This window comes from Elephas maximus, chromosome 14, assembly GCF_024166365.1.
Source record: "Elephas maximus indicus isolate mEleMax1 chromosome 14, mEleMax1 primary haplotype, whole genome shotgun sequence".
NCBI classification, from domain to species: Eukaryota; Metazoa; Chordata; class Mammalia; order Proboscidea; family Elephantidae; genus Elephas; species Elephas maximus.
The window spans coordinates 99,264,463-99,287,841 of NC_064832.1; the positions used below are offsets into that span (position 1 = coordinate 99,264,463).

General features: G+C 43.5%; 1 protein-coding gene across 1 annotated transcript in view; it reads right to left on the reverse strand.

Moving 5' to 3' along the window:
• Positions 1 to 1,121: 1,121 nt before the first annotated feature.
• The window catches only part of SOHLH2 (spermatogenesis and oogenesis specific basic helix-loop-helix 2), a 71,574-nt gene continuing 49,316 nt past the window's right edge, over positions 1,122 to 23,379 (reverse strand). The window contains exons 7-11 of the mRNA XM_049853280.1: positions 18,425 to 18,572; positions 17,557 to 17,648; positions 16,260 to 16,381; positions 4,038 to 4,267; positions 1,122 to 2,132 (exon numbers count right to left, since the gene is read on the reverse strand). Coding sequence (XP_049709237.1) covers positions 2,115 to 2,132; positions 4,038 to 4,267; positions 16,260 to 16,381; positions 17,557 to 17,648; positions 18,425 to 18,572 — 610 coding nt within the window. The 3' untranslated portion in view covers positions 1,122 to 2,114. The remainder of the gene's footprint in view (positions 2,133 to 4,037; positions 4,268 to 16,259; positions 16,382 to 17,556; positions 17,649 to 18,424; positions 18,573 to 23,379) is intronic.

Sequence of the window (23,379 nt, forward strand, 5' to 3'; positions counted from 1 at the left end):
GCTCCCTTCATATTTACTGAAGGAGCCCTAGTGGTGCAATGGTTGAGTGCTCAGCTGCTAACTGAAAGGCTGCCTCCCGTAAAGATTACAGCCACAGAAACCCTATGGGGCAGTTCTACCCTGTCACACCAGGTTGCCATGAGTTGAAAATTAATTAGATGGCACCAACATGTAACAACATTTATCAAATCTGTCTAACCAAAAAAAAACCTAAACCCACTGCCGTCGAGTCAATACCAACTCATAGGGACCCTTTAGGACTAAGCAGAACTGTCCCATAGGGTTTCCAAGGAGCAGCTGGTGGATTCAAACTGCCAACCTTTTGGTTAGCAGCTGAGCTCTTAACCACGGCTCCACCAGGGCTGTCTAACTCTCTTAATTCTCACTGCCAATAACTAATTTGGGGCCACCTCTTACCTGAATTACTGGAATGGCCGCCTCCTCCCCAGCTGATTTTAGCATCTTTTACTTCATTCTGCCTTTAGTTCAGTAAAGCTACAGCGCTGATTCTGCAATGCAAATCTGATTATGTCCGGATCCTGATGTGAGGAGCCACAGAAGGTTCCAATGAGGCCATCTCACCTGGCCTGTTTCTGCCTTTGCCCCTCCCCTTGCTCCATTCGCCCCTATCCTACACCTGAACTCTATGCATCCATAAGAAACCCAAACCCACTGCCGTGGAGTTGATTCCGGCTCATAGCAACCCTATAGGACTGAGTAGGACTGCCCCATAGGGTTTCCAAGGAGCAGCTGCTGGATTTGAACTGCTGACCTTTTGGTTAGCAGCCAAGCTCTTAACCACTTCGCCACCAGGGCTCCGAACTCTATGCACAGCCACATGGAATTACTTTCAGTCTCTAAGCGTGTTCTGTCAGTTTTTTCTCAGTACCTTTGCAGACGTGGTTCCCTTTGAAAACCCATCCCCCTAACTAGCCCTCAAATCTCTAACTTTTGGCTTCGGCCATGCCTACTAGTCCTCGAAGTCTCAGCTCAGTGCCCAAAATACCTCAATGGGCTGTCTTATAGGTCAAAGTAATTACTCCTAAAGGTAACAGTAGAGGAGACAGGCACGCATTTGTAATAATGAGCAGAGAACCTTGGTTGGAAACTTCTGGTTCCTTTATAAAGTACATCAAACATCCACACAGACCATCCTTGTGGCATCCCCAAAGAAAAGTTACACAACATTTAGGCTGTGCCTAACTTAAAGCTTCTCAAATAAAAATCCAGTAAAATTAAATTTCCTACATAGTACTATTAAAAGAAGAATACATATTCGCCAACGGAAACAAAAATGGGTTACAGTCTTCAGAGTCCAAACTGGATATTTCTTTAACAGTAAAACTTATGCTATACGTAAGAACGTTCAGTGCAATATAAAACGGACATTTTCTCCCTTATTTTCAATAGTCTTTCTAGTACCCATAGGGAAGAGGAGAAGAAAAGCAAAGAGCAGAGACCCGCTAGTCTGTAACTGAAGACCCAAAAAGGAAAAAAAAAATGCCCTATTGGCTCTCATTTTACTCAAGGGATTGTAAAATGGAAAAACTCACACATTAATGTGTTAGTGGTCTGGTGAAGAGGTAAATGCCACTTTTGGTCTATTTCTGGATACACTGGTTTGGATGGTGAATAAAGAAGGTAACTCTCTAAAATGTCAAATCTAGAAAAACCACCACCTAGAAACAAGTGACAGTAATTAACTGTGACACTGAGTACATGAATCACATTCAGCGTGTGTGCTCGGTGACACCGGGTACTAGGGTACCTTCTCAATCTTACCACATTAGCAAGTCTACATAGATCTTCTTTACGGTGCACTTTCTCCATAAATCGTGAAAAATTTTTTTTTTTTAGTACAGTAGAGTCTAGATCACCTAGGCCATTTGTCCTTGGAGCTCCGGTTGAGGGAGAAGTAAAAGCAGACGGCCAGCGTTTTCTCTGCCTTTCTGTCTGCAGGAATTTTCAGCTCATTTACCAGAAGCTGTACAGTGCACACTCTTTTGATATCGGGTCTCTGATGTAGCTTCCAAGATCATCCTTTGTTCCAGTCTTCCTGTATTGTCATCAGCGCCCAGTAGGTGGTCAAGAGTGTGAACTTCAAACGCACGTTATTATGCCTGAAACTGCTGCTGCAAAGGGGGAGAAACCACGTTAACAGAACCCCGACTCCTTCTTTCTCAAAATGTCACAAATGTCTCAAAGCTACTGTATTTATGTGTTGGCCTGCAAAACCATGTGAAATCTGCAGGTGAGTAAACCTACAGATTTTAAAATACGTACTATTTATCCTTATAAGTAATTCTTTCCTTACAAGAATTCTCCAACAAAAAATTACGCAATGTAGGTATTGGTCAATAGCAAAAATAACAATAACGTTGCAATATTTTCTTTCACTCTCCCTGGTCTTCCTGCTGGACTCCTTATGGCCATCGCCAACATCATCATGTCTGTCTTTGTTGCTGGTGCCGTCAGTTGATTCTGACTCACAGCGACCCCGTGTGACAGATGAGAACTGCCCCAGGGGGTTCTCCAGGCTGTAACCTTTACAGGAACAGATCGCCAGGTCTTTCTCCCTCGCAGCCCCTGAGTGGGTTCGAACCGCCAACCTTTGGATTAGCAGCCATGTGCTTAACCGTTACACCACTAGGGCTCCTTATGTCTATAGACACTTCTTACTTTTTAATTGCCTTGTAATTCTTCTTTGAAAGTTTTTTCTCACGAACGTTTTGTGGGAAGGTCACAGTCTTTTTTACAGACATCATATGGTGGTAATAGCAGTATCTCCTCAAAGGACGGTTTCAGGGACTCATTAGATCTCCCACATTAAGCAGTTAAGAGTATCTGGCCCAATACTGTACTCAAAACATGTTAGCTATTTTTCAAGTGCTTAAGTACTAGCAGCTCTGCTCAGGTCATCGGAAGTCCACCGTAAGCAGGCCAGTCTGGTTTGAGCTTTCCCCAAGATGGGGACACTCCCTCCAGAACATAAGGGCACCACTGTTGCCACGTGCTGACCCATCCGCCTGGAACACTCTTCCCTTCTCACCCCAGGTCCTAACCCCTCTGCCTGGCTAATTCCTACCCTTCAGATCTCGGCTTAGGTGGTTCTTCTTCCAGAGATAAGCCATCCCTAACCTTTCCCAAAGGAGCCCTGGTAGCACAGTCATTAAGTGCTCAGCTGCTTTGCGAAAGGTCGGCAGTTTGAACCCACCAGCGGCTCTGTGGGAGAAAGACCTGTGGATCCACCCCTGTAAAGATGACAGCCTCGGCAACCCTGGAAGGCCGTTCTGCTCTGTCACGCAGGGTAACTACAGTCAGGATCGACTGGAGGGCACCCAACCCAAGTCTGGAGTACGGGACCCTCCCACGTGCTCCGTCGCACCCTCTACGTCATCGCAGTCCACGCCATCACGCAACTGCAACTGTCTGCTTCTATGTCTGCACCCCACAGCGCTGCAGCTTGCCCAGGGCAGAGACCATGTCTGTCCGTCCATCCCACGGCCCTGCTCTGAGCACATCGCCAGAACACAATGGGTGCTCCGTGAGTCTGTAGGTCAGGAGGACATCGGTGTCTGAAATCAGCCTGCCTGGTGGCAAAAGCACAGGGTTGAGCAGTAAAAAGGAGCAGAAACAAAGCAGCTGCCAGCTGTGGGGCCGGGTGGGTGAGGATGGTGGAGTGGGGTGCAGTATGGCAGGGGCTCTGAGTGGAACAGACGGGCAGAGGAGCAATCAAGGCTCCTCAAACATCAGACTCCATCTGCTCCTCAAGGTCAAACGGATTAAGGTCAGACTAGCTGAGCCACACCCGGACCCATGGATTCTGGATATCTAGACCCCAGTCCTGCACAGCAGCAAAGCCTGGGTTAACTCCACCTGGTTTCAACTCACCAGAGAGGAGGAGCTTAGGATCCACCACAGCTCTCAGGTCCCAGTCTGAGAGGCTTCTGACCAGAGTATTAACAACACGCAAGCCAGGGTCCTGGCCAGCAGGAGTGAGAGCATCTGATCTGGCCCACGTACCCAGGAAGACTTACCAGACAGTCGGGACACAAGGAACAGGTCTGGCCCAACACAGAACTGCAGTGCTGAGGGAGAAACTTGGAGACTCTGGGCACAACTGATGGAAAATGAACAGAGATGTTCTGACTTGTAACTGCAGTGGCCTCAGGAGAAGGGGCAGCTTCAGAGTAGCATCTGACTGGCAGAGCAGCGTGGAAGGAATTGAGAGAGAGCGCTACATGGTCTGAAGGGGAGCCCACATGACCTTTAATGAGAAAGAAAACAAATTGTCTGTGAGCATCTACAATTCTGTAGCTTTCAGCTACTGAATTTGAAATAAATTGCATTGCTTCATTTCCTCACCTTACAAACTGGTACTACTCCTATACTCCGATGCTGAGAGCAAAATGAGGTGAGCTTTTTAGTGCTGATACGTCACGCCATACACACCATGTAAACTTGTGTTCATGAAATGCATGGGTAGTTGGCTCTGCCATGAGACCAGAAGAACTGAATGGTGCCCAGCTACCGTTGCTGCATGCTGTGATCAAAGATTCTACAGGCGAATCCTGATCAAAAGGGGGTGAAATGTGGAACTGATTTTCAAATTCTCATAGAATGCAGATTTTCTGGAGCCAACGAGACTGGATGAATCCCAAAAACTACTGCCCTGAGATATTCTTTAAACCCTAAAGTAAAAATATCCCCTGAAGCCTTTTTTTTTTTTTTTGTCAGTTTTGTAAAAAACTGCCAAACTATTTCCCAGAGTAGCTGTACCATTTTATATTCCCACCAATATCAAATATTCTCGTATGATATTATCGCTATTTTTTATTGTAGCTATTCTAATTTTTTTTTATTCTAATAGGTGAGTAGTGATAGCTCATTTGATGTTAATTTGCATTTCCCAAATGACTAATGATATTGAGTATCTTTCATGTGCTTTTTCCCATCTGTATATCTTTTCCTGTGAAACGTCTATTCACATCTATCTTAGTCATCTAGTGCTGCCATAATAGAAATACCACAAGTGGATGGCTTTAACAAAGCGAAATTTACTTCCTCACAGAAAAGTAGGCTACAAGTCCAAGTTCAAGGCATCAGCTCCACAGGAAGTCCCTCCCTCTGTCGGCTCTGGAAGAAGGTCCTTGTCCTCAATCTTCCCATGGTCCAAAGGACACGCTCTGCTCCTGGCACTGCTTTCTCTGTGCTATGAGGTCCCCAACTCTCTGCTTGCTTCGCTTTCTTTTCATCTCTTGAGAGATAAAAGGTGGTGCAGGCCCACCCCAGGGAAACTCCCTTTACACTTCGCACTGGATGTGAGTAACGGTGGTGTTACTATCCCACTCTAATCCTCTCAACATAAAATCAGAAAATGGAGGACAACCACGTAATACTGGGAATTGTGGCCTAACCAATACACATTTTTGGGGGGACATAATTCAATCCCTGACATCTTTTATCCATTTTTTAATTGGACTGCTTGAGTTTTTACTTTTTTTTTTTTTAACTGTGTTTAAACTTTACAGCCCAAGTTAATTTCTCATATAAAAATTTATATAACATTGTTTTGTGACATTAGTTGCAATCCCCACAATGTGACAGCACACTCCCCCTTTCCACCCTGGGTTCCGAGTCCATTCAACCAGTTCCTGTCCCTTCCTGCCCCTTCCTGCCTTCTCATCCTGCCTCTGGACAGAAGCTGCCCACTTAGTCTCCTATATCTGATTAAACTAAGAAGCGCACTCCTCCCGTGTATTATTGTTTTATAGTCTAATCTTTGAAGAGTAGGCTTCAGGAATGGTTTCAGCTCTGGGTTAACAGTGTGTCTGGGGACCATGGTTTTGCGGGTTCCTCCAGCCTCTGTCAGACCATTAAGTTTGGTCTTTTTACATGAATTTGAGTTCTGCTCCACACGTTTCTCCCATTTTGTCTGGGACTCTCTGTTGTGTTTCCTGTCAGGGTACTCATTGGTGGTAGCCAGGCACCATCTAGTTCTTCTGGTCTCAGACTGGTGGACTCTCTGGTTTATGAGGACCTTTAGTCTCCTAGGCTAATAGCCTCCTTGTGTCTTTGGTGCTCTTCATTCTCCTTTGCTCTAAGTGGGTTGGGACCAATAGATGCATCTTAGATGGCTGCTCTAAAGCTTTTAAGACCCCAGACGCCACTCACCCTAGTGGGATGCAGAACATTTTCTTAAGAAACTGTGTTTTACCAGTTGATTTAGATGTACATATGTGCATATGTCTATTTGTATGATGGCTCTTATTTCCCCAGGATGTAGTCCTAGAACGGGATTGCTGGATCATATGGTAGTTCTATTTCTAGCTTTTTAAAAAAAAGAAGCGCCAAATCATTTCCAAAGTAGTTGTACCATTTTACATTCCCACCAGCAGTGTATAAGTGTTCCAGTCTCTCCATAACCTCTCCAACATTTATTATTTTGTGTTTTTTGGATTAGTGCCAGCCTTGTTGGAGTGAGATGGTGTCTCATTGTAGTTTTGATTCGCATTTCTCTAATGGCTAATGATCATGAGCATTTCCTCACGTATCTGTTAGCCACCTGAATGTCTTCTTTAGTGAAGTGCCTGTTCATATTCTTTGCCCATTTTTTAATGGGTTATTCATCTTTTTGTTGTTGAGGTGTTGCTGTACCTTGTAGATTTTAGAGATTAGACCTTATGTCGTAGCCAAAATTTTTTTCCTAGTCTGTAGGTTATCTTTTTACTCTTTGGGTGAAGTCTTTGGATGAGCATAAGTGTTTGATTTTTAGGAGCTCCCAGTTACCTAGTTTCTCTTCTGGTATTTGTGCATTGCTAGTTAATTTTTTTTTTTTTTTTTTAGTTATGGACTGTAAACTGTTTTTGCCATGTATTATTAGGGCTCCTATCATCCCTATTTTTTCTTCCAAGATCTTTATCATTTTAGATTTTATATTTAGGCCTTTTATCCATTTTGAGTTAGTTTTTGTACATGGTTTGAGGTATGAGTCTTGTTTCATTTTTTTACAGATGTATATCCAGTTATGCCATCACCATTTGTTAAAGAGACTGTCTTTTCCCCATTTAACAGACTTTGGGGCTTTGTCAAATATCGGCTGCTGATATGTGGATGGATTTATGTCTGGGTTCTCAATTCTGTTCCACTGGTCTATGTATCTATCGTTGTACCAGTACCAGGCTGTTTTGACTACTGTGGCTGTATAATAGGTTCTAAAATCAGGTAGTGTGAGGCCTCCCACTTTGTTCTTCTTTTTCAGTAATACTTTACTTATCCGGGGCCTCTTCCCTTTTGTTTCTCCATCTCATTAAAGAATGCCACAGGAGGTTGAATCAGAATTGCACTGTATCTCTAGATCACTTTGGGTAGAATAGACATTTTCACAATGTTGAGTCTTCCTATCCATCAGCAAGGCATGATTTTCCACTTATGTAGGTCTCTTTTGGTTTCTTATAGTAGTGTATTGTAGTTTTCTCTGTATAGGTCTTGAAGATTCTAGTTAGGTTTATTTCTAAGTACTTTATCTTCTTGGTGGCTATCGTAAATGGTATTGATTTGGTGATTTCCTTTTTGAAGTTCTCTTTGTTGGTGTGGAGAATCCAACTGATTTTTGTATGTTTATCTTGTATCCTGATACTTTGCTGAAATCTTCTATTAGTTTTAAGTAGTTTTCTTGTGGACTCTTTGGGGTTTTCTGTATATAAGATCATATCATCTGCAAACAGGGATATTTTTACTTCTTCCTTATCAGTTTAGATGCCCTTTATTTCTTCTTGCCTTATTGCTCTGGCTAGGACCTCTGGCACAATGTTAAATAAGAGCGATGACAAAAGGCAGCCTTGTCTGGTTCCCAGTCTCAAGGGGAATGCTGTCAGACTCTCTCCATTTAGGATGATGTTGGCTGTTGGCTTTGTACAAATGCCCTTTATTATGTCGAGGAATTTCCCTATTTTGCTGAGAGTTTTTTATCACGAGTAAATGTTGGAGTTCACCAAATGCCTTTTTTTGCATCAATTGATAAGATCCTGTGGTTCTTATCTTTTATGTATGTGATGGATTACATTGATGGATTTTTTAATGCTGAACCATCCCTACATACCTGGTATGAATCCCACTTGGTCATGATGAATTATTTTTTTTTTTTGATATGCTGTTGAATTCTACTGGCTAGAATCTTGCTGAGGATTTTTGCAACTATGTTTATGAGGGATACTGGCCTGTAATTTTCTTTTTTGTGGTGTCTTTACCTGGCTTTGGTATCAGGGTTATGCTGGCTTCATAGAATGGGTTCAGAAGTATTTCTTCTTTTATATGCCCTGAAATACCTTTGGTGGGGCTGGCGTTAACTCTTCTCTGAAAGTTTGGTACAATTCTCCAGTGAAAACATCAGGGTTTTTTTTGTTGTTGTTGTTTAGAGCTTTTTTTTTAACTCTTCAATCTCTTCTTTTGTTATTGGTTTATTTAGTTTTTCTACCTGGGTTTGTGTTAGTTTAGGTTGGTAGTGTGTTTCTAGAAATCTGTCCATTTTCTCTACGTTTTTAAATTTGTTGGAGTACAACTTTTCATAGTATTCTGTTATGATCCTTTTTATTTCAGTTGAGTCTGTTGCAATATCATCCATCTCATTTCCTATTTGGGTTATTTGCTTCCTCTCCTGTGTTTCTTTTGTCGGTTTGGCCAATGGTTTATTGATTTTGTTGATCTTTTCAAAGAATCAGCTTTTGGTCTTGTTGACTTTCAATTGTTTTTCTGTTCTCTGTTTCATTTGTTTCTGCTTTAACCTTTATTATTTCCTTACTTCTGGGGCCCGAGGGCTTCTTTTGCTGTTCGCTTACTGTTTGTTCAAGTTGTAGGGTTAATGTTTTGATTTTGGCCCTCTCTTCTTTTCAGATTTATTGCTATAAATTGACCTCTAAGCACTGCTTTTGATGTGTCCCAAATGTTCTGGTAAGATGTGTTTTCATTCTCATTTGATTCTATTAATTTCTTTATTCTATCCTTGATTCCTTCTACAACCTAGTAGTTTTTGAGCAAGTTGTTCAGTTCCCATGTATTTGTTTTTTTTTCCTGCTGTTTCTGTTATTGATTTCTACTTTTATGGTTTTATGGTGAGTAAAGATGCTTTGTAGTCTTTTGATGTTTTGGATTCTGTTAAGGCTTGCTTCGTGGCCTAAAATGTGGTCTGTTCTGGAGAATGTTCCACGTGCACTAGAAAAGAACGTATACTTGGCTGCTGTTGGGTGGACTGTTCCGTATATGTCTATGACATCAAGTTGGTTGATTGTGGCATTTCGATCTTCTGTTATCTTCATTGGTTTTCTTTCTGGATGTTCTGTCCTTCATCGAAAGTGGTGTGTAGAAGCCTCCTACTGCTATTGTGGAGCTGTCTATTTCTCTTTTCAATGCTGTTGAGTTTGTTTTACGTATTTTGGAGCCCTGTCTTGGTGCACGTATGTATTTATTATGGTTATGTTCTCCTGATGTATTGACCCTTTAATCATATAGCGTCCTTCCTTATCCTTTGTGGTGGATTTTGCTTTAAAGTCTTATTTTGTCAGAGATTAATATTACCACTCCTGCTCTGTTTTGGTTATCGTTTGCTTGTTGTATGTTTTTTCCAACCTTTGAGTTTTAGTTTGTGTCTTTACATCTAAGGTGTGTCTCCTGTAGGCCGCATATAGACAGATAGTTTTTTAATCCATTCTGCCACTATTTACTGGTGCATTTAGCCCATTCACATTCAGTGTAATTACTGATGAGTTTACCGCTGTCATTTTTTAATTTTTTGTGCGTGTGGTGTTGACAGTTTCTTTCTTCTACTTAATATTCTGTGCTTTCTGAGTAGTTTTTCTTTACGTACTTTGTTTTCGTCTTTTATATTATTGTTGATTTTCTGTTTGCCGAGCCTCTACGTTTTTCTTCTTTTTTATTTTGATGGGTAGATTTGTTAGTTTTCTTTGAGTTTACTTTAAAATTTACCTTTATTTTTCTAAGTTTAAACTGATCCTTTATTTCTTGATATTTCCTTTACTTCCTCTCCAAATGGAAGTTCTGTGACTACACTATTTATCCCCTTCTTTTTAACGTTATCGTTTACATATTTGACATCTTTGTTTCCCTATTTGCAGTCTTTTAGCTTGGACTTATTTTTAGGACTTCCCTATCTGGGCTGATATCTGGTTGTTCTGTCCTGTGTTCTAGTCTTGGGTTGTTTTATAATATTGTTGGTGCTCTAACCAAAGGATTCCCTTTAATATTTCTTGTGATTTTGGTTTGGTTTTTACAAATTCCTTTAATGAAGACTTCTTTAAACCAAACAATACCAAAACCAAACCAAACCCATTGTCATCGAGTTGACTCCAACTCACAGTGACCCTACAGGCGTTGGTGGTATAGTGGTGAGCATAACTGCCTTCCAAGTAGTTGACCTAGGTTTGATTCCGGGCCAACGCAGTGGGCTGAACCAAACAATAGTTTAATGAGTAAAAAATGCCTCCCTTGAGCATTGTGCTCTTTTAAGAACTATCTATGTGGGATCAAATCGACAACAATGGCTCGAAAGGTTAGACAGAAGGTCAGGTAGCAGTGAGTTTATGTCAGTGAGGAGGAACAACTCAGAAGGGAGGGTGAGAATGTGGCACAACTCAAAGAATGTATTCAATGTCATGGAATTGTGTGTATAGAAGTTGTTGAACTGGTATATCTTTTGCTGTATGTATTTAAACAATTGAAAAATAGAATAAAGTATTTTAAAAAGATAGATGGAGAGAACTACAGCATTAGAATAGCTCTTATTTTTTAACTAATAAGACCGTAAACAACAGGGTGGGCAACGACAGAAAAAGGTATTTTAAAGGAGCAGCAGATCTCTGTGACTTCTGATATGTTTTTCTTTTCTTTTTTTACTTTCATCATAATCAAAATTGTAACCACTCCTAGGAAGCAGGGAAGAATGTTGGGAAGAAGTCAACTACAAATAAAGTCTGGTCTATTTTCCATCAATGAAGTGTCTATAATGATGTGTCTATATTACGCAGTAATTAAATCAGTTGTCTTCCAGTCATCGCTGACTCCTGTGACCCCATGTCTGTCAGGGTAGAACTATGCTCCATCTGGGTGTCAGTGGCTGACTTTTCAAGCATAGATCACCAGGCCTTTCTCTGGAGGTGCCTTTGGGTAAACTCAAACCTCCAACTGTTGGGTTAGCAGCCAAGTGAGTTAACTGTTTGCACCACCCAGAGACTCCACACAGTAATTAGAAAAAAAAAAAAATTTTTTTTTTTTTAATTAGAAGCCAGGAAAAAAAAAAAAAACATGCATCAGTACACACACGGAAACCCTGGTGGCACAGCAGTACAGAGCTGCGGCTTCTAACCTAAAGGTCAGCAGTTAAAATCCACCAGGCGCTCCTTGGAAACTCTATGAGGCAGTTCTACTCTGTTCTACAGGGTCGCTTTGAGTCAGAATTGACCTGATGGCAACAGGTATGCACATGTAATACCAACAATGTGATCTCAAGTAATACGGTGAATATCAGTTTAGTTTTTCTGGCCGTGAGAATGAAAGTAAAATAATGTAATTTTATATCTACTTTAAATATATGTAGACTATTTCTGAAAAACAATTTAAGCAAGCGTATATGGATATTTATATACAAAAATAGTAATGGTGGCTTGATGAAGTCTAAACACTGAGCTAGGTAAGCACATTGGTGTCACAGCCTGTCCTACGGGGTTGCTAGGAGTTGCAATCGACTCGACAGCCACGGGTTTTTAAAATCATGGCTCAGGGCTCCTTGCTTTCCTACTCTCCTCCATTCTCCCCCATGTCAGGAGAAAAGTCTAAATTGACTGATAAAACACAGTGACGCTTATTTGATTATCCGAACCATTTTGGCCTCTTTCTTCTTTGATTAGACACCAGCCCTCACAACCTCGTTTACCCTCTGGGTTCCACTCCATCCTCACAACATGCTCATTTGTCTCCACTGAAGCTCTTAAAATACCATGTGAGTCATCTTTTGTGTCTGTGACCATCTCTCCTACTGGTTTGTGAGTTCTATAAGGACAAGAACTCTATCCCACTTGTCCTTGGGATCCCAACTCAGAGGCAGGAATGTGTAAGCTGAGAACTAAGAGGTGGATACAGACGGGGGGGTTAGCTGGGCAGAGGGTGGGGGAAGGGGCTTCCCAGCACGGGGAAGGGGCTTCCCAGCACAGGGAAGAGCATCTGCGAAGGTGCTGACGTGGAAGGGTGTAGCCCATCTGAGGACGTCAGTGGGCATGGGACCAGACAGGAGGGGGCTAAGGAGAGAGGCCAGGACATCCTGTCATCTAGCATTTGGCTCAAGACACGCAGTTAGGAGCTCCAACCTCACTGGCTACTCAAGGAGGAGCAGCTTCAGGAATCCTGAAAGTCACAAGCTGGTAGCTCTGTTTCTACTCTGGCTATATAGGTACTTTTTCCATCTTCTCACTTCTACAAGTACATGGGCACACCTAGCCTTGTATAGTGAATATAATAAAAGTGCCTGGTTGCACATGATGAACGCAATTAATGTTGCTGAGTCGTACACGTGGAAAATGTAAAATGGCAAATGTTTTGTTACATGTTTACTTACCACAATGAAACTAAAAATGCCTCTCACTAAAACCCCTTTGCTGTTGAGTCAATTCTGACTCATAGCAACCCTCCAGAACGGAGTATAACTGCCCCACAGGGTTTCCAAGGCTGTAATCTTTGCAGAAGCAGACTGTCACATCTTTTTCTTGAGGAGCCGCTGGTGGGTTCAAATCTCTGACATTTTGGTTAGCAGCTGAGTGCTTAATCACTGTGCAACCAGAAAAAAAAAACCCATTGCCATCGAGTTGATTCTGACTCACAGCAACCCTACAGGACAGAGGAGAACTGCCCCATCGGATTTCCAAGAAGCGCCTGGGGGATGTGAACTTCGAACTTTTGATTAGCAGCTGTAGCTCTTAATCGCTACACCACCAGGGTCTCCAGCCAGAGCTCCTTCCAAGTGCCTCATGGGGTGGGTAAGATATTTGTTCACAACACACATCTTCCTCAAGATCATAATGCAAAACACTAAAACGTTCTAACTACTGGAAAATAAATTTTTCTAAAATATGGTAAACAATCCCTTTGGCTTCTCACGTTGAATACTCAGTGGGTGTACCTTAGCTTGAACTGACAACCCACAGTCGTCACTACGAACACCACTTGCTGTCCATCTTCAGGGAAGGCCACGTGGGGGGCTGCTGGCCCACACACTAAGGGGCCCTAGACAGGTTTCGTGGATTGAATTGTGTCCCCCAAAAAGTGTGTATCAGCTTGGCTGGGCCATGATTCCTGGTATGGTGTGACTGTCCACCATTTTGTCATCTGATGTGATTTTCCTGTTGTAAATCCTGCCTCTGTGATGTTAACAGCAGGGTATGGGCAGCAGTAGTGTTGACGAGGCACGACTCAATCTGTGGGACTGGACTGTGTCTTGAGCAGATTTCTTTTGGGATATAAAAGAGAAGCAAGCAGAGAGACACAGGGACCTCATAATGCCAAAAGAACAGTGCTGGGTACAGAGCGCGTCCTTTGGATCCGGGGTCCCTGTGCAGAGAAGCTCCCAGTCAGGGAGAAGACTGATGAGAGAGAAAGCCTTCCCCTGGCGCTGACGCTCTGAATTTGGACTTTTAGCCTACTTTACTATGAAGAAATGAACTTCTCTTCGTTAAAGCCACCCACTTGTGGTGCTTCTATTATAACAGCACTAGACGACTAAGACAACAGGTGTCGTTTCTGACTGTCTGTCACTGATACTTTATGTGTATTGTCTCTCTGGCTAACTTCCACTGAGTGCCCTTGAATCCTGTGCCTGCCCCACTCTGCCTTCAGTGTCACCCCCGAATCACCGTCATTGGGATCACAGCTCCTCCTCACTCCCCCTGCCTCTGTTCCATCTTCTGCCGCTACTCTGAAACGCTGGGTGTTTCTGTCTACTTTCCTCTATGTCGTGGAGGTTGGTGGATAACTGGTCCCTGTGTAATTAGGATTGTACCCAAAGTTTGGAGGCAACAAACATCCCCTAGATACAGATGATAGATAGATAGTAGACAGATACAGACAGATAGATGGATGATAGGTAGATAGACAGATGACAGATAGTTGATAGATAGATGATACACACACAGATGGAAGACAGACAGATACAGGTAGGTGGATGGACGGACACACAGACAGATGGTAGATAGCTGACAGAAAGATGGTAGATAGGCGACAGACAGAGGAGCCAGTCCAGTCACTGATGTCCTATGAAAAGCATTTCACTTTTCAATATGCATCGACACAGTCTGTTCCTCCTTGATAATACTCAGATCCTCACAAGACACCTTTAGTCCGTTCATTTATTCAGACAATGAACATGTCTTGAGCACCTGCTGTTTGCCAGTCACTGCTATAGGCACTAGAAATACACCAATGAACAAAACAGTAAAATGCCCCTGTCTTCCTGGAGCTCATGTTGCAGTTGGACAAGACAGGAGATAAACAAAACACACAAATTAAAAAATATTAGAAGGTGATTAAGTACAGAGAATAATTGGAAAATTAGAGCAGAAAGTGGATAAGGAGCCCCTTGCATTGTTTATGGTGGCATGTGTCCAGAGAAGAACTCCTAAGAAGGTGACACTTCAGCAGACATGATGGAGGCAAATACATTAATACTAAATGCCCAGGACACAGTCAGTGCTGAACCACTATGAATACCCCCTGCCCTTCAGATTCTATTCAGATGATGAAGTCACCAGCGTGCCTGTTATCTGTCAGGAAGACAAGCGTCCTGGTGATTATGAGCAACCATCAGCCTGATTCCCGGGACAACACTATTTCGATGACAGTCACCTGTATACGTGGCACAGACGATGTAAGGAGAACTCACGGTGGAGTCCTAGAGCTATGTTCAGTGCTGGGTTTGGCAGGTGATGTAAAGAGAACTCACAGTGGAGTCCTAGAGGTACGTTCAATGCTGGGTTTGGCAGATGACGTAAGGAGAACTCGCAGCGGAGTTCCAGGACTACGTTCAGTGCTGGATTTGGCAGATGACGTAAGAACTCACAGTAAAGTCCTAGAGCTACATTCAGTGCTGGGTTTGGCAGATGACATAAGGAGAACTCACGGTGGAGTTCCAGGACTACGTTCAGTGCTGGGTTTGGCAGATGACGTTAGGAGAACCCACAGTGAAGTCCTAGAGCTACGTTCAGTGCTGGGTTTGGCAGATGATGTTAGGAGAACTCACGGTGGAGTCTTAGAGCTATGTTCAGTGCTGGGTTTGGCAGATGACGTAAGGAGAACCCACAGTGGAGTCCTAGAGCTACGTTCAGTGCTGGGTTTGGCAGATGACGTAAGGAGAACTCACGGTGGAGTTCCAGGACTACGTTCAGTGCTGGGTTTGGCAGATGATGTAAGGAGAACCCACAGTGGAGTCTCAGAGCTACGTTCAATGCTGGGTTTGGCAGATGACGTAAGGAGAACTCATGGTGGAGTTCCGGGACTACATTCAGTGCTGGATTTGGCAGATGACGTAAGGAGAACCCACAGTGGAGTCTTAGAGCTACGTTCAGTGCTGGGTTTGGCAGATGACATAAGGAGAACTCACGGTGGAGTTCCAGGACTACGTTCAGTGCTGGATTTGGCAGATGATGTAAGGAGAACCCACAGTGGAGTCTTAGAGCTACGTTCAGTGCTGGGTTTGGCAGATGACGTAAGGAGAACTCATGGTGGAGTTCCGGGACTACGTTCAGTGCTGGATTTGGCAGATGACGTAAGGAGAACCCACAGTGGAGTCCTAGAGCTACGTTCAGTGCTGGGTTTGGCAGATGACGTAAGGAGAACTCACAGTGGAGTTCCAGGACTACGTTCAGTGCTGGATTTGGCAGATGATGTTAGGAGAACTCATGGTGGAGTTCCAGGACTACGTTCAGTGCTGGGTTTGGCAGATGATGTAAGGAGAACTCACGGTGGAGTCTTAGAGCTACGTTCAGTGCTGGGTTTGGCAGATGACGTAAGGAGAACTCATGGTGGAGTTCCGGGACTACGTTCAGTGCTGGATTTGGCAGATGATGTTAGGAGAACTCACAGTGAAGCCCTAGAGCTACGTTCAGTGCTGGGTTTGCGCAGTGAACACACAGGCCCCCAGGGGAGTGCAGAGCCGACGCAGACCCACGTGTTAAGACCCTGACACCAGGGTGGGCAGAGCTCACCTGTCTCAGTGCTGTCCCCGGAGCACCCCACAGCAGGCACAGAGAATTCGCTTGCACCCTCACCAGCCAGAAGTCTGACCTTTGTCACAGGTGAGCAAGTATCCACCAGCACACTGTTTTCCCTTGAAAGGACAGAAAAAAATTATGCATTTCTCAAGGAAGACAACATGAACACTGTCAAGTTCAACTGCTCTTCTGTTGTTGTTGTATGCCACTGAGTTGCTTCCAACTCACAGCGACCCCATATGACAGAGTTGAACTGCCCCCTAGGGTTTTCTAGGCTGTAATCTTTATGGGAGCAGATTGCCAGGTCTTTCTACCATGGAGCAATGGAGTGGATTTGAACATCTGATCCTTTGGTTAACAGCCAAGCACTTAACCATTGTACCACCAGGGCTCCTTTCTTACAGAGGTAGGATTCAAAACCTCTATGAAAACAGAAATGAAGAAAGCTTTATAAATGACGACAAGATTCCCGCCGCCAGCCATCCAGGGAAAAGAGGGCATGCAGGACAACGAAAGACTGAGGACCACAAACCAAAAACCAAATCCATTTCCAACTCATAGTGACCCCATGTGACAGAGTACAACTGCCCCCCAGGGTGTTCTAGGCTGCAATCTCTATGGGAGGAGATCGTCAGGGCTTTCTCTTGTGGAGCTGCTGGGTAGGTTCGAACCACCAACCTTTCAGTTAGCAGCCGAGCACTTAGACCATTGCGCCACCAGGGCTCCTTCTCAGTAAAGGTCTGAAAAACACTGGAAGAGTCTGAACTATGTCTCATTTAAATACGAGAACAAGCAGTTGAGCAGGTCCCACGATGCTGCAGGACGTGAGGAGTGGTTTGCTTTTCCTTTATAGTTTGTCTCAGTCTACACATTCTGATAAATTTATGCAAGTGAGCAGTCATGTGGCACAGCGTATTACATACTAACATGAGCTCCCACGGATGTAGGGGCTGGCTGCTCCACGGCCCATGACCTCCTGTGACACGGGGAGGTAGAGATTCTCCTATGCCCACTCGATGGCCGCAGGGCTCTGTAGTCACTGCCCACCAAGCCCCATTCCAAGATCCTCAGAGAAAACCAGAGGGGTGGTCAGGGTGGGTCGCACGATGAAAACATCACACTGCTCATCACTGCAATTAAATGAGGCACACCGGCCATGGGACAAGTTCATGGAACCTTGGTAAGTATCCGCATTTTCATTCTGGAAGGGTCTGGGGCCTGTCTATGCGTCTACAACGAGTATCAGTGGAGAGTCACGAGCTGACTTCACATTCAAGAGCTTGGATCATACCTGTGTGCCACCACTGTGTCTGGCAGGGATGGAGGGCTGGGCTCTTGTTGCTTCTTAGAAAATCTCCTATTGTTCTGAAGCTCTTCTGTAATCTAAAAAAACAGAGATGGATTGCTGATGTGAGCTGCTGTCAAGTCGGCTCCAGCTCGTGGCACCCCACGTACAACTACTAAATATCGCCCAGCTCTGCGCCATCTTCCCGTCACTGGTGTGTTTGAGTCCACTGTTGCTACCACTGTGGATCTGTTCTGAGTGCCCTCCAGCCTAGGGGTTTGTCTTCTAGCGCTACATTGGACAATATTCTGTTGTGCTCTGTGGCGTTTTAGTTGGCTAATTTTCAGAAGTAAACCGCCAGGCCTTCCTTCCTAGTCTGTCTTGGTCTGGAAGCTCTGCTGAAATCTGTCCACCATGAGTGACCCTGCTGGTATCTGAAATACTGGTGGCGCAGCTCCCAGCATCATAGCAACACACAAGCCAGCAGAGTACAACAGACTGACGGGTGGGTGGTGGACATGGGTAGATTTAGCTACAGAAATATAAACGAGCCTGGTGGCACAACAGTTAAGCACTTGGCTGCTAGCTGAAAGGTCAGTGGTGGGAACCCACCTAGCAGCTCCAAAGGAGGAAGACCTGACGATCTGCTAGTGCAAAGATTATAATCTAGAAAATCCTGTGAGGCAGTTCTACTCTGTCATATGGATTGACTATGAGTGGAAAATCTACTCGATGGCACCCAACAACAACAGATATATATTTTTCACGTGTACACACAACATACATTCTCAATTGTTAAAAAGAAAATAAATAAAATTGCAGCATTAAAGCAGTGTCCATGAGGATAAAATTCAAGGATTTGGGAGTCAAATACCTGAGCCATAACAGCTGGAGGGATCTTCTCCCGGATGTCCTTCACGTAATCAACCGTTGCCTCAAGGATGGAAGCCACGTCATTCTTTCTCCCCTTTCTGTATGGCAAGAGAGTACGCAGCTGCTCACAGCAATCTTTGATCCGTTCTCTGAACAGAGAATTATAAAAGATAAGGAATAATCAGTCTCATTTTCTTGCTGGCAGACAGGACAAACGACTTTCTACCTGGGTGTGTTTATGAAGGAACTGCGCCCCCTCCCTACCCAGTCCATTTCAGGAAAGGCCTGGTCCCCACCAGCCAGCAAACTCCAGTCACAGCATAGACTTCCTGGGCGCTCACTCCGCTGCCCAGGGAACTGCTGCCAGGTGCAAGATGTGTGCCAACGGTAGCCTGCGTCCTAAAGGGTACAGGATGCTTGGATGCCGGGAGACACAGACACCACAGCCAGTGGGAGCCTGGATACCACACTGTTGGCAGAGGACAGGTCACACGCTACACACAAATCCTTTTGAGATTCACACCAGCCGGCTAGCAGGCAAAGAGCGCTGGGGACGTTCATATCCCTGTACTGTGGATCAATGCAGGGATCGGGCAGCATTTCCAACAACAGACCACTTAGCACTGTGGGGTTCACACGTGCACTTCCCACGTGACTCTGACCTGAGCCAAAGGGAACTCAGGGGGCTGCTCTGTTCACAGGAGGTTGGTGTAAGCAGACATATAAACCGGCGTGCAAATGAGAACAACATCCAGGCTAGTGTCAGAAAGAGACTCATGTACGGCTTTCACAGTCTGAAGAGACACACAGGAAACACAAATCTAAAGTGATCTAAGCCTTTGGCAAATTTACTCACCCACGTATTCCTCTAATAACTAATACCACCTGCCTGATTTGTGCTGAGCGCGGCCCTGATATACACAGGGTTGAGTGGTGGCCCTGCCAACGTCTAGCTATGACCTTAAGCAAGTTCTGAACCTCAAAATGACAAAAACTTCGATAAAAATTCTAGCTTGATACATGGCCAGTGAATAGCTCCAATATTCGAGATCAGTGGCATTTTAATTGGGTTTTGAGGAGCCCTGCAGTCCCTGGGTAACGCTAAAGGCTAAATACTCAGCTACTAACAGGAAGGTTGGTAGTTCAAAACCACCCACAGGCATCTTAGAAGAAAGCCCTGGCAATCTGCTTCTAAAACACCAGCCTCAGAAAACCCAATGGAACGCAGTTCTATTCTGACACACACAGGGTCACCATGAGTCGACACTGATCAGGGCAATTGATTCAGCTTTTTGGTTTTGGGGGTTTCTATGGAGATATCTGGAAGCGATCCAAATTCCTGTCCATTCCAAAGAAAGGTGATTCAACAGAATGCAGAAATTATTGAACAATGTCATTAATGTTGCATGCAAGTAAAATTTTGCTAAAAATCATTCAAAAGTGGTTCTAGCAGTACCTCAACAAGGAACTGCCGGGAAATCAGAAGAGGACGTGGAACCAGGGATATCACTGCTGATGTCAGATGGATCCTGCCTGAAAGCAGAGAGTATCAAAAAGATGTTTACCTGTGTTTTATTGACTATGCAAAGGCATTCGGCTGTGTGGATCATAAGAAATTATGGATCACATTGTGAAGAATGGGAATTCCAGAACACTTAATACTGCTCATGAGGAACCCATACATAGACCAAGAGGCAGTCATTCAAAAAGAACAAGGGGTTACTGAGTGGTCTTAAAGTCAGGAAAGGTGTGTGTCAGGACTGTATCATTTCACCATATTTATTCAATTTGTATGCTGAGCAAATACTCCGAGAAGCTGGACTCTATGAAGAATGGGGCATCAGGATTGGAGGAAGACTCACTAACAACCTGCGCTATGCAGATAACACAACCTTGCTTGCTTAAAGTGAAGACGACTTGAAGCATTCACTGATGAAGATCAAAGACTACTTCAGTATGGATTACACCTCAACATAAAGAAAACAAAAGTCCTCACAACTGGACCAATACACAACACCATGATAAAACGGGGAAAAAAATGAAGTTATCAAGTATTTCATCTTACTTGGATCCACAATCAACAACACCCATGGAAGCAACAGTCAAGAAATCAAATGACGTATTGCATTGGGCAAATCTGCTGCAAAAGGCCTTTTTAAAGTGTTGAAAAGCAAAGATGTCACCTTGAAGACTAAGGTTGCCTGAACCAAGTCATGGTTTTTTTTTTTTATTGTGCGCTAAGTGAAAGTTTACAAATCAAGTCAGTCTCTCATACAAAAATTTATATACACTTTCTTATATACTCCTAGTTACTCTCCCCCTAATGAGACAGCACACTGCTTTTCTCCACCCTCTATATTCGTGTCCATTAGCCCAGCTTCTGACCCCCTCCCCTCTGCCCTCTCATCTGCCTCCACATAGGAGCTGCCTACATAGGCTCATGTGTCTACTCGACCTAAGAAGGTCACTCTTCACCAGTATCATTTCCTATCCCATAGTCCAGACTAATCCCTGTCAGAAGAGTTGCCTTTGGGAATGGTTCCTGTCTCGGGCTAACAGAAGGTCTGGGGACTATGACCCCTGGGGTCCTTCTAGTCTCAGTCAGACCATTTAGTCTGGTCTTTTTACGAGAACTTGAGGTCTGTATCCCACTGCTCTCCAGCTCCCTCAGGGGTTCTCTGTTGTGGCCATGGGGTTTTTAATTGCCTCATATGCATGCTAAAGCTGGACAATGAATAAGGAAGACCAAAGAAGAACTGATGCCTTTGAATTATGGTACTGGCGAAGAATATTGAATATATCATGGATATCCAGAAGAATGAACAAATCTGTCTTGGAAGAAGTGCAGCCGGAATGCTCCTTAGAAGCAAGGATGATGAGATTTCATCTCAAGTACTTTGGACACGTTATCAGGAGGGGCCAGTCCCTGGAGGAGGACATCATGCTTGGTAAAGTAGAAGGTCAGTGAAAAAGAGGAAGACCCTCAATGAGATGGATTGACACAGTGGCTGTATCAATTGGCTCAAGTATAACAACGATTGTGAGAATGGCACGAGACCAGGCAGTGTTTAGTTCTGCTGTATATCGGGTTGCTATGAGTCGGAGCCAACTTGACGGCACCTAACAATAACAACGATGGAGGTGTCTCAGAGACTATTCTAGAAAGAAAGAGATGGAAGAGTTGGCAATTTGACAACAGGTCTGAAGGGATTTGGACTGTTTCACACCCTTTGGTGCTTCCACCTGTGGGGATCGAACCTAAGGACTTAGTCAAAACACAGAATAAACATTTTTCCGCAAAGAAATCTATCATAGCGTTATACTGGTAAAACATGAAAAACAATCTAAATACACAATATAGGAGAATGTTTAATCAGCTATGGTATATTCGCTCAGTAAAATAATATCTGGCAGTGGAATTGATATGTTATAAAGTTTATTGGGAGAAAACAGGATACAAGACAGAATGTACAATATGATTACAGCCATAAAACAAAGCAAAAATAAAAAACAGAAAAAGAATAAAAGCAAAAACATCAAGCAAAAGTTATTTCTGGGTGGCTGAACTATGGATATTATTTCTTCCTTTTATTTCTATATTTTCCAAATATTTTTATTTGTCTTTGTTTTACTTTATTCATTCTACTTTATTTGTCCCTTTTATAATGAAAAATGCAGTGTTCAAACAAGTTGAAAGAATTGCACCATGAACACCCATACACCTACTATCTAGATTCTACAATTAACATGTAGTGTACTTGCTTTAAAAGGAGGCCTGGTCGTACAGTGGTTAAAGCCCTTGTCAGCTAACAGAAAGGTCGGTGGTTTGAACTCACCATCCATTCCACGGGAGAAAGACGCAGCAGTCTGCTTCTGTAAAGATTACAGCCTTGGAAACCCTATGGGGAAACTCTACTCTGTCCTGTAGGGTCACTATGAGTAGGAATTGACTCCACAGCAGTGGGTTTGGTTTTTGGTTTCTCGGTACTTGGTTTACCATATACTGCATAGCCACTGTCTATACATCAGTGTGTTTTATGACACTGAAGCATTTCAAAATAAGTTACCAACTTCAGTACTCTACATTTCTAAACGTATCATTAGAAATAGTTTATTATTTTCAGAAAAATTTACGTTAAAATATGCAGAAATCTTAAGGGTACACCTCTATGCGTTTCTTTTTTAATTTTTTTGTGGTAAAATGTTGGTGTTTGCCGCCATCAAACTGGCTCGAGATCATGGCGACCTTGCGTATAACAGAAATAAACGTTGTCTGGTCCTGTGCCATCTTCATGGTTGTTGACACGTTCCAGTCCATTGTGGTGGCTGTTGTGCTGATCCATCTCACTGAGCGTCTCCCGTGTTTTCGCTGACCCTCTGCTTTACCAAACACGATGTCCTTTTCTAGTGATTGGTCTTTCCTGATGACGTATCCAAAGTAAGTAATTCAAAGTCTTGCTATCCTCGCTTCTGAGGAACATTTTGGTTGTATTTCTTCTTGCCATTTTAATTATCTTAAGGAGTACAATTCAGTGCCATTAACTACATTCACAGCGTTGGGCAACCACCACCATTCCCTGTTTCTAAAACATCTGAATCCCCCGAAACAGAAACTCTACACCCACTGAGCAGTGACCCTCCATTCTCCTCTCCTCCTTGCCCCTGGTCACCTCCAGTCTGTCTCTATGAATGTGATTCTTCTACAAATGTCACATAAGTGGAATCATACAATATTTGATCTCTTTCTGGCTTATTTCCGTTAGCATGAAGTCCTTAAGGTTCACAGTATGTATCAGAGCTCCGTTCTTTTTTTTTTATGGCTGCATAACATTCTATTCTATGTATCCTGCAATTTTGTTTATCAAGTTCATCTTCTGATGGCTACTCGGGTTGTTTCTACCTTTTGGTTATTGTGAATAATGGAATAATGAACACTGGTATATATGTATCTATTTG